Source organism: Calidris pugnax, unplaced genomic scaffold (genome assembly GCF_001431845.1).
Source record: "Calidris pugnax isolate Ruff unplaced genomic scaffold, ASM143184v1 scaffold1195, whole genome shotgun sequence".
Taxonomy (NCBI): Eukaryota; Metazoa; Chordata; class Aves; order Charadriiformes; family Scolopacidae; genus Calidris; species Calidris pugnax.
Window position 1 is genome coordinate 1 of NW_015091773.1, and position 839 is coordinate 839.

General features: G+C 63.5%; 1 protein-coding gene across 1 annotated transcript in view; it reads right to left on the reverse strand.

The window, feature by feature from the left end:
- Positions 1–5: 5 nt before the first annotated feature.
- Positions 6–839, reverse strand: part of LOC106900060 (class I histocompatibility antigen, F10 alpha chain-like) — a gene marked incomplete at both ends in the record, with an annotated part of 2,647 nt that continues 1,813 nt past the window's right edge. Inside the window, 3 exons of the mRNA XM_014962023.1 lie at positions 6–110; positions 193–465; positions 543–752. Coding sequence (XP_014817509.1) covers positions 6–110; positions 193–465; positions 543–752 — 588 coding nt within the window. The remainder of the gene's footprint in view (positions 111–192; positions 466–542; positions 753–839) is intronic.

Here is an 839-nt window from a genome sequence, read left to right on the forward strand (position 1 = left end):
TGCTTTACCTGACTTCTGCTTCCACATGATGAATCCACAGATGGCAACGACAGCCAAGAGGGCAACAACAGCCACCCCCACCACGATGGCCACCAGGTTGGACTCCGTCTCTGGAGGGAAGCACCACCATGAGCAGGGGAAGGGGAACCACCCCAGCCCTCCCCTCCCCGGGCCCAAGGCCACCGGGCTCACCCCACGCGTAGAGTTGGGGCTCGGGCAGGCTGGCGTGCTCCACGCGGCACCGGTACTTGTCCTTCTCCCCCGGGTTGGCCTCGATGGAGGCCCAGGTGTAGTAGGTGCCGTCACTGTTGGGCACCGGGCCCCCACGCTCCGTCTCCTGGTCCCTGACCTCCCCGTCCTTCAGCCAGCTGACGGTGATGGGCCGCGGGTAGAAGCCGTAAGCGCGGCAGTGCAAGGTCAGGATCCCGTGGGCCTCCTTCCCCGACACTCGCACCGTGGGGCGCTCTGGGGAGGGGGTGGCAGTGAGGGCTGGCACAAGCACCCACGCTGGCCGGTCCCCTCGGTCCCCATCTCCCCCTCACCTTTCCTCTCCAGCACAGCCCGCCCGTAGCTCACGTATTCCCTCAGCAACTCGATGCAGGTGTTCTCCAGGTAGTACTTCAACTGCTCGACTTCATTCTCAGCCTCCTCCCACTTCCTCTTGGTGATTTGTGCCACCGCATCTGCCGCAGTAAACGTCATCGTGTCCATGTCGAAGGAAAGGAAGTCCCTCCCATCGTAGGCGTCCTGAGGTTCAATAAGGCCAAGTGCAGGGTCTTGCACTTTGGTCACAACAACCCCAGGCAGCGCTCCAGGCTGGGGGCAGAGTGGCTGGAGAG